At 44.1% G+C, this 13676-nt stretch overlaps 1 protein-coding gene across 1 annotated transcript in view; it reads left to right on the top strand.

The window, feature by feature from the left end:
* The window catches only part of SMPD3 (sphingomyelin phosphodiesterase 3), a 31320-nt gene extending 27599 nt beyond the window's left edge, over positions 1 to 3721 (top strand). The window contains exons 6-7 of the mRNA XM_062007693.1: positions 2094 to 2256; positions 3620 to 3721. Coding sequence (XP_061863677.1) covers positions 2094 to 2256; positions 3620 to 3721 — 265 coding nt within the window. The remainder of the gene's footprint in view (positions 1 to 2093; positions 2257 to 3619) is intronic.
* The last annotated feature ends 9955 nt before the right edge of the window (positions 3722 to 13676 follow it).

The following is a 13676-nucleotide window of genomic DNA, read 5'->3' as shown; positions in this document are numbered from 1 at the left end:
TCCCCTTCCTGTACAGACAAAGAGCAAAGGCTGCCTATGAAGTGGGACAAAATTTAAAAGACACATGCACAGTGATAGTTCATTTTCTTCATGTATTTGAAATGAATATTTCCCTTCTGTGAGCAGTTGCACAGGTTAAGTGAATACCCAGCATTCACAGACTTTTAAAAGGACACAAGTGAAGCTAAAACAAATTAATCTTTTAAATTAATGCAGATGAGGTGGGTTTTTTACAGTAGTGCTGCAGTGCTAATCAGCAGTTTCTTCTACTTTGTTACTTAATTAGCTTTGCCAAATATAAACATGTTTGTTGTAAGAGGTCAGTCCCATCAAAGAACTTGGTTTTTTGAGCCTAGAAAAAGAATTTCAGGAAGCGAGTCATTTGCAGCAGCTCTTTGTAGAATCAGCTTGCAAAGGGGGTGCAGGCAGTAAGCTAATTTAACAGGAGCTGAATAACAGTCTAAAACTGAATACAGAAAAGGAAGCTTACACTCCTAAACTGGTTACAGTAAACTCTTAAGAACTTTCAATACCTCAGTAAGTCCAAAGGGGATTAAGAAAAGTTCTGATTAAATAATGTGACCAGAATTTGGTTATTGTTATCTTTTGGAGGTACATCAATACTTCCTGTCTGCATCAGCTGACCCAAACTGACAGACTATACTGTATATTGTACTGTAATACACAGTTATTATAACTGCTGAGACCTAATCAACTGTAGCAAGTACTGTATCCCCTCTGCCACCATTCAGATTCTTCCACCAAGACAAAATTTGACAAAGAAACCACCTGAATCTCAAACATTAAAACACATCACAAGAGTCTGGTGTTTGTCTCATTTTCCCTTCATTTTGTACTCTCATGTGCAGACATCAAAAACCCAAACCCAAGCCCATTACACCCATCTGAAGCCAAGACTTAAAAACTGGGTGATCAGAAATATCTTTTTTCCAAGGCAAAATTAAAGGCTTTGTACCTGCTAGGAGCCAAGTTCAAGGCTCAGTGTTTCTCCTGCAGCAGTTGATGTAGCTTAATGGCATAGTCAACTCTTACAAGGGAAACCACAGAACCTTCAGCTCAGGTTTTGGCAGGTAAGTGAAGGGAAATGATTTTCAAGGAGGTGATTTTGAAAAAACTTTGTTTGTGTTGAGCCAGAGCCACAGAGCCACAACCTGAGGTGCCCCCCACTGCACACACAGTCACCGTGTTCACTGCCCTGCACCGCGGGCAGCCGCTGCCTCCAGCGTGCCTCTGGTACAGCTCAGACGAGCACAGGCAGGAGAACCAAAGCTTCCTTTGAAATCCAGGCCAACAGTAAAGCCACACTGAACAGCACAGCACCACAGAATTGTTGTAAAAACACAGACAGGGGCCTTGGTGGGTTACCTGGTCGAAAGGCACCTTCAAAGCAGAGCTAACTTCAATGTAAGATCAAGTTATTCAGGGCCTTAGTACTCCTCTGTATAAAACCTACTGTAAAGGTCAAGCACCCAAACAAAAAAATTGTAATAGAAGAGCTGCAGGTTATTTGCCTGGACACAAGACTGGTACTTAGAAAACTCATTCTTGACTGTATATGGTCTTGGGCTGGATAATCTCTGTGCAAGACAGGGGTAGCACTAACACACCTGCCAATCCCTCTCTGTAGAGGATTGTGAAGTGTCACACACAGGAAACAAATCATACTGTAATTACTAGTCAAGTCAGAGCTTGGTGGCCAAGACACAGTAACCTGATGCTGAGGCTTCCTCAAAACCAACTGCTGCGTGCTCCTGAAAAACCCTTCCTTATCCACATCCTGACTGTAGAGCTGCCTGTCTTAGTTTCAAGGGGAGTCGCTCTGGTCAGAGCAGAGTGGTTTGTACCAAAGTGCTCAAGTTTGTTCTAAAGTACTCCTTGAAACAATCTCCTCCTCTGCCAAACCCACCACAAGGCTTTAAGAGACTCACTTTGGAAAACACACTTGGAAGATGTGCTCTCCAAGTTGAACAGTCCTTCTGCATTACCCTTACTGGGGACCTGCAGAGAATCTAGTGTAGTGGATGAAAGAAGCAAACATTTAAAGCACTTGTTTTGATTTTGTAATGAAACAGGGTGCTGGAAAGTGAAGAAGGAAGGAAAGGATACTTAGTCTATCCCACCAGCAAGAACCACAGTTCCAGTCAAAAGGGGAGGAAGGCATCTCTGAAAGGAAACGGGAGGAGGATTGACTATATGCTGTACACAGAAGAAGGTCTCTACCTGGAATGGAAAGTGGTGAGTTCCACAGTTTACAAAAAGAGCCATAACTTGCACAGCAAACTTATCTAGGTGGCACTGCAGCCTGTTCTACTTAGCTTCATAGTCACACTCCAGGGAGAACCTGCTGCTTTGCTATTTTCTACTTCTGCATGAAAGTACCAAGTTTGTAAACCTGTCACATAAACGAATGTGTTTAAGGATTCTGGCAGCACCACTGGTTGATATGCTGCTCTTCAAAGTCAACCAAACAAAAAACTCCATTTCCCTTTTTTAAACTTTTGACAGAGTTTGGGCTGATGCCAGCAGTCTGAATATTTTTTAATCTTTTCAAGTGTCTGGATGTTCTTTTCTCATGCCTACAAAAACCTACCAAAGTGGCAACTCTGTGACACACAGGCAGAAGTTGACACGGGCTGACCAGAATGCAAACCCGTAGCACACAGTCTGCGTCCCGATGTGGGACCTTGCCTTACATGGAATTCCATGATGAACATGAGGAACTAGTTCACAGTTACCCTGCAGCTGCTGCAGAAGAGCAGTGGAGCAGCTCAGCGTAGCTTATTGCAGAATACCTCACCTGTCTGGGCTCTGTGGACACAGCAGCTCTGTCTGCTAATGCTTCCCACTTCAGATGCACAAACACCTGTGGCGCATCTGTATGGTAAACCCATTTTATGTTTTGCACAAACAGGACCAAAAACAATATCTGAATAGTTCTGACCCAGATGAGGTCTTTGATAAGGCTCAGCATAAAAAGAACTGAAATACCTGTGCTTCCTGCAAGCAATTCCCAGTGTCCTGGCAAAGAAAGTGCAACCATGTTGTATCAAGAAAGTGTACAGTTGCTCCATCCAGCTCTCAGAAGCTGGGACACACACACACTATTTCCAACAGAACATCACTTTGGTCCTATGAAGTGTTGTCAGACCAAAGACTGGAATGCAGAGGTGCAAGGAGCAGGATTCCTGATTGCCTTAAGCTCCCAGTGTGGTGAAGCCAGGCATCCTCTTTAGCTGTGTGCTATATGTGGGGTGGTCCAGCCCCTCCTTCCACACACAGATCACCTGCTGCAGCACCTCCGACCACTGTCTGGAATAACACAGATGTTGTCATGAATGGAAGGAAAAGGTACAACAGGATCCATCCAGACTAGTTCAACCCTGTATCATACAAATGTTTTGCCTCATAGGCTGTCCCACTCTGACGTGCCCCAGGGGGCAGACAGTTCACAATGAGCCCAGCAAGCTCAACTGGGCCCATACATCTACTCATCAGTATAAGGCAGTTCCGAGTACACTCATCAGAGCCATAAAAGTTGAGGCCGGGAGTGCGATCCATTTCCCAATTCCTTCTTTCTTGCTATTGTTTTCCTTTGCAGGAGGTGGAAGAGTTCAGCTTTATTACCCAGCTAGCAGGCTTGACAGACCACCTACCAGTAGCAATGCGCCTCATGGTGTCTACAGGAGAAGATGACCCTTAAAACTGACCAGCGTTGAGAGATTAGAAGAGGGAAACATTAGCGATATTAAAATATCAGAGGATATGAACGAACTATTCTGGTGCCACGTTAGGAAAGATGACCAGACCTGACCCGGGCTACTCCCAGAATGTACCAACAGTGGCGGATTTAAAAGGGAAGAAACGGCAGGGGCTGTGGCCAAAAGCCACGGCCACAAGTTGCCCAGGCAACAGGGCAGGCCTGTACTACAATGCTTTCACTGTGGACTGGACGGAACCAAGATGGAAGTCCTAATTCCTTCTGAACCAGTGCCATTCTTACTAAAACATGTTTTTATACTAATATATAGCACAATTTAGTTTGTAATTAGTCTGTGAGTTAGTGCTGCTCAATGGTTTTTTGCATCATTTCTTTGTATAACTAAGCTAAAGCTTTTTTTTCTTTTCTTTAGCCTGTTGTCGTAGCGTGCTTGCATCAGTAGCATGCGCCCGCACTGCATGCCACTCTGAGATAAAATAGTCAGTAAGATACCATGGGGAATATCAGAATGAAAGTGAGTTAAAAAAACAGGTACCAGCCAAAGCAAGGCATTCTGGGACTGGCAAACCCTTCTGTCATTACAGAGCGACCTTAAAACAAGCACACACAAACTCTGTTCAGTTTGCTTCCTGCCCAACTTAAGGATACTTAAAAGATTTGGAATTCACACTTTAAGAACACAGTTCTACCCTTATTCCAACTGTGTTGCCATTCAAATTATGAAGTGTTTTGTATGAATAACGACTCCAGAATGGGGCCTTTAGGTTTCTAAGCGCAACTTATGCTCTTGAGAAGAAATAGTTTCCCTGTAATGTCTTTTCTTTCTTTCCTGTACACGGGGTGGTTCTGAATTACGGTAGGAGATGATATGTATGTGACAGTAGAGTGAATAGATTCCTGTAGTATCATTGGTAACACCAGAGCCAACATTCTTCCTTGGCTAGGAACAGTAAGTGGGAAATAGCTTGTAAAATGCATGCTAGATATAGAGTTAATGTCAGTGACATTTGGGGGCAAAATTGTGGAACAGTGTGTGATTGATCAGGCAGGGTAACCTAATGCTTTTCAAAAGTAACGGGTACACTTCAAAGGAAAGGGTAGCACGGCCAGCCAGAGAGTAGAGAATAGAGCTGTGACTTCCAGCCTTAGGCCTTTGTGGGAGCAGAGAGGCTGTTTCTGAGACACACTCCTCCCCTTCTTACGCACTCACAGTCTTTAAAAAGGGTCTTGCCATCCAATTCACATGTTCTTCCCATGTTCTTCCCACTGCAGCTCATTAAACTCGGGGCTCCCTGCTGCCATCCTGTCCCTGTGGCCTGACCTCCCCAGCCTCTGCTACCTTAACAAAGCCAATGGAAAGCTGAGAAGCAGGTCCATAATGAGACTTGGTGGGTTTTTTAGGGATTTAACTTCAGAAGGGTCTGTGTTGCTGGGAGAAGAACAAGACCCCTTGTTGTGTTTTAACCAATACTTAGTTTCTTCCACCTAATTCCTGTTCAATTTTAGCATTATTTCCTCTCATATTGCAAGTTCCCTGTGTTAAAAAAAAAGAGGAGGTAATCTAATACTTACTCCATTAAGTAAATTGTTTTAGTTATGCTGGCCACGAACTCCTGAAGATGCTCTTGTTTTGGTTTAGTTTACACCTGCTGGTAGGAATCAGCTTCAGCTAACTCAGAACAGATGTAAATTAGAAACCCCAGTCTGCACAGCCTCTGGTTCTGGCTTAATTAGCTACAGTAAACGATGAAACTTGTACTTAGCTCAGCCACATTTTGCAAGTAGACAGACTTGTAACAGTCATGAAGGTCCCAGGCTCTCAGTACTGGCAGGTTCCTAGCAGGTTGCAGGGCACCGCTCACACTCTCCCATGGCTCCTGCTCCGGACTCACTGTCTGCCTCACTCCCCAGCCCCGCGGCCCCTCAGCAGAGACTGCCTCGGAGAAGTGCACTGTGCCAAACCACGGGGGCTGCAGGGGGAGCCGGGGGCACCCACAAATGGAACCAGGCTCAATTCCCCTTTTTGATAAAATTAGTAATTCAAGTTTACAGCATCAGCGACTTCAGTGCACTACCCCGGTGCACCACCAGTTTCCCACTTTGTATGTTTCTCTTTATACAGAGGGTGCACGTATGTGCAGTGTGTTTTTCTGGTTTCTTATCTCTCCCCCCAATTCAGAAAAACTTGCACCCAAACCAGTGCTTTTAATCCTATTTTATACCTTGCTTGTATTTTATTAACCTTTTTAAAAACAAACAGTATCGGTAGCAATTTGTGTGCTGTCCAGCAGCTATTTCTCAGTAGATTGACTATAAGGTACGGTATTTTTAATAGCTTTCCTAACAATGTAAATTACAATTTGATATCAACTTCACCAAGTACCACTTGCAGGAGCTGAATTTGACACTGTGTGGGATATAATTGTAGCACTACTGCCAAACAATCTTACATTATTTACAGTGAAACTAACGTGGTCTAAATTACTTTTCAGTTAGTTCTGTGGCTTTGTGCTGACTCAAAATCAGGCACTTTTGTCAACTTTTTGGATATGCTGAGAAATATTTTTTCAAATTGAAGTAAACTGGTTTAGATTTTAATGTTCTTAAGTCTCTCAGTGATCAAGAGACCGATAGTTGTAAAATGTAATTTCTAAACAATACACACATATTTACTCAGCCTAGGTAGTTCCTACTAATTCACTGTCTTGAGGATCTAGCTGTGCACGAGAGCAGTGCTGGGAGGCCCAGCTCCCTGGTACCACTGTCCAGATGCTCCTGGCTTTTTTGCATTGATCCTGTGCCTTCTGCTGCCTTGGGCCGCTTCCCGGAGCCGCCGCTATGCTGTAATGCTTGGGCTTTCCCTCCCAGACGGGCAGCAGCCCGCTGGAAAAGGAGTTGTGTGACACCACTACCACCGTGGGCCGTGTGCCCCCGCCCAGGGAACGCCCCTACCGGCAGCACAGCGATCAGCGTAAGCCTTAGACAGATACTGGGTCATAGAACATTTGCTTGCTTTTGTTTTTAAAAAGAAAAACAGGGGTCAGGGGCAGGAAATCCAACCCTGGATAGCTGCTTCAGATGTCAGTCCCACTTTGCTTAAAGATAGCATGACCTAATTTATGAGTATGTTTGTACAAAGTCCAAGTTAAGCTGACTCTGCCATGCTTACCCCACTGTGTACAGGAACTGCAGGTATCTCCAGGAAGTGGGTGATACCACTCTTCCTGGTTTAGTAACTGCCACTCAACAGAGATACTGTAGATGAAGCATCATCTGTGTTTATAAAAGCTAGGTAACATCTTCTGTTTCTCAAGTTCAGTTTGCATTTTAGAACAGCACTTCTAGAAAAAGTGAACGAAAGACACAAATGAAGACAGCTGAAGACTAAGAACTTCCAGAAGTTTCAAGGGTCCTTACAAAGTCAGTACCTTTAGACCACTTCAGAAACACACCCCACACAACGCAGCCTCAGGTACATTCAGATCGGTTCATCTGTGCCCCGTGTCCGATGGACACATGATCCACTTGGTCTGAACCATGGCTCAGCCCCTCAGCTGCCTGGTACCCAGCTGCTTGCGATGTCCAGAAGCATTTGCTGTAGCTCATTTGAATGATGGCCAGTTGTATTCCATCACAAACAGGATGCTGTCTGAAGCAGCCAAACAACAACCCATAACACAGGCTGCCTCTACAAGAGCAGGCTGCTGGACAGAAACTTGAGAAAGGCAGCTGCTGTCCCCAGTTTACCAGTCGTGCCAGTGCTCCAGAGCACTCCCAGCTACTCTGGCTAGGCCCCTAGTCCTGCTGGCAGGGTAAGACAGTAAGATTTAGGGAACTTATAATTCCAACAAAGACATTTCTTATTTTAAACAGCCTTTGTTTGGTGGTCCAGATAAAGCCGATCTGACTGTCCCCACTTTGGTCACCGAGCTGCCCTGGGATCACCCAGCAGCACACCAGTGTCAGCACATATCATCAGCTCAGAAAGGAAACAGTTTTACCTCCTCCTGGCACAACAGGATGAGAACACAAACACAATTCTAGCGCTTGGAAACAACTCCCAATTTTATCACCTATCACAATGAGGATCAAAATTGTCACAAGTGGTCTCCTTTTTCCACACTACCTTGTTTTAAATATAATCTTGATGCTTTTAAAGACTTGTATGATTGCTGAGGTTTAGAAATCCTATAATAACCTTTTTTATTTCAATGATTTTTTCGGTATTGTATCCTTCTGGAACCTAATGTTTTTATATGGTAAGCACACACCTTCTGTCATTTTGTTATAAATGTATTAAAAAAATAAAAATTGAAATATTTTCATTGGTTTCTTTGCCTGCAAGAAAACCACAATCTCGGACCCGGTAAAAACAAGGTATTTTGAACAAGAGGGAGGGGTTTTTGTCTTTTATTGGTGCTGAAAGGAATAACTGGTTGATGCAAATAAGACAATAAAATTTCAAGGCTCAAATGATCCTGTGCATTTCACTTTTTATGGTTTTGGGATGTGGAGTCTGCAGGCACTGACAGAAATCCAACCCCCAGTGCAGTCTGGTGGGCTGGCCAAGCACAGTCCCACAGCACTGCACTTGTTCTGTGACCAGAAGGAGCACTCAGGCCTCGCCAGCCCCACTGCCCGAGCAGCTGCGTGCAGATGCGCCCCACAGCACACCCCAAGCCTGCGCAGGGATCCACCCGCACTGTGGTGCGTGTCAGGCAACACCCCTTCAGCGAAACAGCTTCCTCCTGTGCAGCTGTACACCTTGATGAGATCTCAGTTACCTAGTCCCTGAACTACTGGAGACCAGGTTTTTCTCTTTATACTGTCCAAACAAAGCCCAAACAAATTCCTTCCCTGGACATATGTCTTAAAAAAACAATGTCAAGGGAGATAATCCATTTTACTGGTTCAGTCTTTCTGAACAGTCCTCGATGTCGTTTATAAGAGTTGATAGGAACCCAGCAGAAAGGAGGTACATGGTGGAATGATTGATTAAGGAAGAGCTCAGCACACAAGTTCATTGTCATTAGCTCAGGAAGGAACCATGCCATCGTGTGAGACGGGACATTAGAGATGGATCTCTGCAGCTTTCTCCTTTGCTGTACCAGTGATGTCTGTCAGCTGTACTTCGAGAGATTTCACTGTCCAGTGGTGCATTCCCAGCACACACCTCTCCTGCAATACCTGATCCGTTTTTCCATTGTCACAGTTTGCATTACTACATGAGAAGCTCACAAGTGGGGTCTTCTATGAAGTGCTGTAGAATCACAAGGTAAAACCCACTATTTCTTGAACAGTTTGCATCTTCCAGACATTTAACAAAGAAGAACAAGTACAGACAATTGTCCTGCTCCCTCTGCCCCAGGAGCTGTGGTGTAGTTTGCCGTGACCTCATGCCCACAGCTGCCCCTCAGTCAGCACTGTCGCTGCAGTGCCATCTGCCTCTTTGGCTATTGTACAGATTCTCTTGGCAAAGCACCTATTAAAACACAAACCTCCCTTCCCCACTGAAATTCCTGCTCGGAATGCTGCTAAAACCATTATTCTTCTAGCCCTTTCCATGGACTAATTTTCTGATGTACCAATTCTCCTTGTTGCAACAAATTCAAGTTACTTGTGTACATTTTCATGGACTTCCAAAAGACATGCTCATGCCCTCTCTCTACTCCAGATTTCCCATCCACCACTCCTAAATTTGTAAGCCCTTTCTATTTTCTTCCATACTTTCCCTGACATTTAGGGAAGTCTCCAAGAGCCAGTTATGAAGTCAGAAAGTGGGGCTTGCTGTAAAGGAACTGAAAAACCATCTGAGGATTGGTTCCGTGTACCCAAAAAAGATCACGGAATCTCTGCCAACATTTAATCTAGGCTACACATTCTCTCCCTTTCCCTTCTCCCTGACCCACTGTCCCCAAATCCCTTCCTAGGTCTGAGGCACATGAAGTGCAGCACATGAAGATGAAGTGCAGCTGCAGTGCCTGTGCTGGTACCACTGCCCTTCACACTGATGGAAGCTCTACCCCTCTGCCCTTGCTGTTCCTAATGTCCTGCCTGGCTCACAGACTCGCTGTGGCAGAACACCGTGTCATCAGCCTATCTTTTACACAGCACCCAGCACTGCACTGCCAAGAAAAACAGTTCCTGGGAACTAAGAACCATCTAAACCATAAACTAATCACAAGAGGAGATTAACTGTAGTAGAAAAATGCTATATCAGTCCTGTGTGCTTTAAAGGATGAGATAATTGAACCTAATCACATAAAATAAAGGGACATTTTCCCCATGTTCCTATTAACACACTAGCTTTCAGCTGGCTTGCCTGCCTGTAAACAGCCTAATTCCTAGAAACCAGCACCTACTTACTCTGTTCCTCTGGAAACATCCCCAAGACGATGCTTCACCTTCCCTCTCTCCCCACATCAGCACCTCATACTCACTGACACATGCTTGCACAGTTTCCAGCACTGCTAAGCCCTCTCTTTCCCTTCTGTACATAAACCTGTGACGTCTCCAAAGCCAGACCCAGCTGAACAATTCCAAAGTGCTTCAAGTGCCATGGCACAGTTGGTAAGCCAGATGTGTCAGGCTATCCTTTATCTGTGTAAGGACTGCACAAAAGCCAAAAGCTTCACAGTAGTTTTCACTGTTACATCTGCTACAACAGGTTTTTTGCAAAGCTCTGCTAAAGCTCAAGTCACAGCAGCATGTGTCCAAAGCAACCAGAAGCCTTAAAAATCCCATTTATCTTCTCAGATGTTTTGACTCTTCCAAATCCCAGCAACAAGATGCGTCAATCTGATGAGCTCAACAGACCTTAATGCGACCCTGAATGCTGTACTGCCATTAGCACACAGAATATTGATCTCTCTGCCTGCCTTCCACCCCGCTGAAATGGAATTTGCCTCACTGATACACACATTAAACACGGTATTAGCTAGTAACTGATATAAATCCTTCTGCCTTAACGATGCAAAAAGGAGGAGGATGGATAAGACATTGCAGCATTAGACCAGAGAAACAGAGCTGCCTGTACAAAGGACAGTAATGTGTTTATCAACTGGGGACATGCACCCCCTACACACACAGCCTGCAAGCTGTGATCACACAAACATGGATGAGAGAGGTCTGAGCCATGTTCAGGATGCAACTCTGGTAAAAGCTACTCTATTCCACAACAATCCTTCCATTATTTTAAGATTCTGGAAGTTGCAGTAAAACCAATTTGACGGGGTTTCCAATGCTGCCAGAGCGTGGCGTACTATGGTGCCCACAGGGGCAACCCCCCAGCACTTCAAAAGGAGCCATGTGGCAGTTCAGAACCTGCAATCACCCAAAGATCATAAATTCTGAATGAGATGAGCACGATGAGGGGAAGATGGCATCTTTCTACATCAAATGTGATCAAGTACTTTTGTTCTCATTAAAGAGGTTTGTGAACTTATAAATTAGCAGACTTTCAGCCTGAACACCCTGGCCCTGCTACAGTTTGGTTCACATCTATCTTTCCAGATCTACCTAGGTATAATTGTTACCTTCTTTCTATTTGGCTGCAATAGGTTCTTAATTACCTTTCAAATGCCAAGCCAGAATTCTGAATAGCCAGCAAAATCCTGCTGAATCTTTCTGTACAATTCTCCTGAAGTGAATTGCCACACTTTCACCAGCTTCAGCGAAGCCAACCTTCAACATTTCTCGTTGCTTTGTAAGGACCTTCAGGATACCAAGGAACAAAAGGCAGATGCATGGTCTGCCAGATAGCAACTGAAAAAAAGTCCCAGCCTAGCATGGTGCCAAGCACTATGCTAAATATATTTCTAATGAAAGGTGTATCACACAAGATAAACTAATTCTCAATATGCAGTCTGGTCCATTATCTCAGCCCCAAAATAAGACTGTTATGAAACAGGTATTTAAATTCTATTTTCTGTTACTCCTTGGTTACACGTAATTTCTCTTTTCTACATTTGCTGAGACAGCTATTCATAGCCACGGCAAACTCAGACTTAACAAAACGTGTCTTGTATCCCACAATAAGCACATACAAAGGACTTCAAGCTGTAGTTACTTCATTATTAGATTGGTGTTCTTGGAGCCCTGTAGCACTTTTGAACTAACAGTGCTTACCCTGGTGAGATCGCTTTTGCCCACAGCTGACCTTGGGTGTCCTGTCACCTCACTGCAAAAACCTCAGTCTCACCTTTCTGCAGCTGTGTGTTCTAGTATTAGAGCAAATTAGAAGCTGTAACTGTAGCATTTATTATACATCAACAGAAATAAATGCTGAGTATGGTTAAACACTGGGCAGTGGTTCCAGACTCAGTGTAAGAAGTCCTTGTCCAGGCCTGGGTTCTCAGAGGCTGACAATTAGAGGAAGGTTTCTGACCACAAGACCAGATTAGTTCAAAATCATCTTCCAAAAGACCACAATGGAAAGCAAACCAACCAAACAAAAATTCCTCTCCAAAACCCCACTGCTTTTAAAAGAGTTTTATGTATTTTTAAAGAGATTACATGCATGAGCCCTGCTACAGGAAGGGACTGTGCAGAGCAACCCAGAAGGTCCTACTCCACCCTGTGTGAGGTCTGAAGACAGGGGAAAAGTACAGAATTTCTTCTGCTTCTGGTTAATGATTATTTACAAGTGCAAGTATAATTATCTGTTTGTGACCTTCAGTTTATTCTTCTAAAATAAAATAATTGATATTTTTATTCATGGTTTAAACAGAACTGGCACTTACTAACAGAAACTCTTCAAAAGTATTAATAGCTCCCTGGCAAGGCTCCGTGCAAGAGGACTGTACTCAGAGCAGGAGGAAATGGGAACAAAGGAATGGAAGGAGCAGATATTCAATCTGTAGACATATTATAAAAATACAACAGCATCAAAAAAGGGGGAAAAAACCCCAACCCACCACCACCAACAAAAGAACACTAAGGAAGATTAAATAGCCCTTAGTTATTTGAGAAACAGTCCACAGTATGTACATTGCTGACTAGTTTTGTTGGTGACCAACATGACTACACCTTGCCTTTAGTTTTAGAGATGACAGAATGGTTTGGGTTGGAAGGGGCCTTAAAGTTCACCTCATTCCAACTCCACTGCCACAGGCAGGGACACCTTCCACTAGACTAAGTTGCTCAAAGCCTCATCCAAACTGGCCTTGTTTTTTTATTAAATCTTCTTTCAAATATAATTATTTGATTAGCTGTTGCCTAGCCAACCCAGGGAATGCAAATACAAACTGTCTCAAAAAGAGAGTCATAGCTCTCAGCTTTTAAGGGGAGGTAAACAACAGAGCAGTGTCTCTCCTTTCCTGCTAAAGGCAGGGACACAAGTGGAATATTCTCCCCCTAAGCTAAGGGACACAGGCAGCAGCCTCCAAGAAAGCAGCAGGAAGCTGGCAGTGGATATAAGGCATTGCATCGGTCTGAACAGATGATCTCCTGTGAGAAAATACCTTCAGTTATTCAGGCAGACTACAGAGCCTAACTGTGTGACAAGTACTGAAATGGCAGTCTTCTAAGACACATTCTGCCCTTGAGGGAGGCTTCTAAGAAAGAGGATGAGCTGAAGAGCACCTACAAGGGCTGCATCCCATCCTTACCCCACAACTGCCACTTGGAACATGCTCCCTGGCAACTGTATCTGTACATTAGCTACAATGGATAATCAGACAGGTTTGATTCTTCATAACACAACCCTGGCACTACCCTGGTTTAAGCAGTGTCTAAGCACTACCCTGCTTAAATGATTTGAGGTGCTGGTTCCTCCTTTGGGAAGCGAAAGGCTACTTAGATCTCTACTCATTCATATCACCGATAAACAGCAAATAAACTCAACAGCCTGGTAGTGCAGGCATTGCACACAAAGAGATTGGTCTTCAGGAGCTTCCTGGCCCTGACAAGCACAAAAGCAAACACAGAAATTAAATGT

Source organism: Colius striatus, chromosome 14 (assembly GCF_028858725.1).
Source record: "Colius striatus isolate bColStr4 chromosome 14, bColStr4.1.hap1, whole genome shotgun sequence".
Classification (NCBI taxonomy): Eukaryota; Metazoa; Chordata; class Aves; order Coliiformes; family Coliidae; genus Colius; species Colius striatus.
This window is presented reverse-complemented; position numbering and strand designations above follow the sequence as displayed.